The 1337-nt window shown below is 50.2% G+C and overlaps 1 protein-coding gene across 1 annotated transcript; it reads left to right on the top strand.

The window, feature by feature from the left end:
• Positions 1–224: 224 nt before the first annotated feature.
• On the top strand, positions 225–773 carry LOC119952282 (zinc finger protein 239-like; the record flags this gene model as incomplete). Its single annotated transcript, XM_038775902.1, has 1 exon — positions 225–773. A coding segment is annotated over one exon (549 nt), but the record flags the coding sequence as incomplete, so codon positions are not given.
• Between the last annotated feature and the right edge of the window lie 564 nt (positions 774–1337).

Genomic DNA, 1337 nt, shown 5'->3' with positions numbered 1-1337 from the left:
GCTTTAACCAGTTACACGGCCTGAAAAAACATCACACCATTCACAGTGAGGAGAGACAGACCACATGTTCTGTGTGTAGACAAGGCTTCCACTGATTGTCCAATCTGGAGAGACAAGAGGAGACATAAAACATGGAGAAACCGTGGAAATGTGGGGACTGTGGGAAGAGATACAGATTCCCATCTGAGCTGGAGATTCATCGCCGCATTCACACTGGGGAGAAGCCATTTAGCTGCTCTCAGTGTAGGAAGGGATTCACTCAGTTATCCCAACTGCGGGAACATCAGCGAGTTCACACTGGGGAGAGGCCATTCACCTGCTCTCAGTGTGGGAAGGGATTCACTCAGTTATCCAGTCTGCAGAGACATCAGCAAATTCACACTGGGGAGAAGCCATTTAGCTGCTCTCAGTGTAGGAAGGGATTCACTCAGTTATCCCACCTGCGGGAACATCAGCGAGTTCACACTGGGGAGAGGCCATTCACCTGCTCTCAGTGTGGGAAAGGGTTCAGTGATTCATCCGCCCTGCGGAGACATCAGCGGGTTCACACTGGGGAGAGGCCATTCATCTGCTCTCAGTGTGGGAAGGGATTCAGTCAGTTATCCACCCTGTTGAGACATCAGCGAGTTCACACTAGGGAGAGGCCATTCACCTGCTCTCAGTGTGGGAAGGGATTCAATGATTCATCCACACTCCGGATACACCAGCGAGTTCACACTGGGGTGAGACCGTTCACCTGCTCTCAGTGTGGGAAGGGATTCATTGATTCAGCAACCCTGCTGAGACATCAGCGAGTTCACACTGGGGAGAGGCCATTCACCTGCTCTCAGTGTGGGAAGGGATTCATTGATTCATCAGCCCTGCTGAGAACATCAGAGAGTTTCACACTGGGAGAGGCCGTTCACCTGCTCTCAGTGTGGAAGGGATTCACTCAGTTATCCCACCTGCAGACACACCAGCGAGTTCACACAGGGAGAGACCATTCACCTGCTCTTAGTGTGGGAAGGGATTACATAGAACCATTGAAAATAGGAGCAGGAAGAGGCCTTTGGCCCTTCGCACCTGTTCTGCCATTCATTACGATCATGGCTTATCATCCAACTCCATAGCTTAATCCAGTTTTCCCCTCCTATCCTTTTGATCCCCTTCACCCTAGAGTGGCTATATTCCAACTGCATTCTTGAAGCTACAATGTATTGGCCTAACTATTTCCTGTGGTACAAATTCCACAGACTCACCACTCTGGTTGAAGAAATTACTTCTCATCTCTATCCTAAATGGTCCACCCCGTATCACTCAGACTGCGACCTCTCGTTCTTTACACTCCTACCATCGGG

The sequence above is a fragment of the Scyliorhinus canicula genome, chromosome 17 (assembly GCF_902713615.1).
Source record: "Scyliorhinus canicula chromosome 17, sScyCan1.1, whole genome shotgun sequence".
Taxonomy (NCBI): Eukaryota; Metazoa; Chordata; class Chondrichthyes; order Carcharhiniformes; family Scyliorhinidae; genus Scyliorhinus; species Scyliorhinus canicula.
The sequence above is the reverse complement of the archived record's forward strand: the minus strand, read 5'-3'. Positions and strand labels throughout refer to the sequence as shown.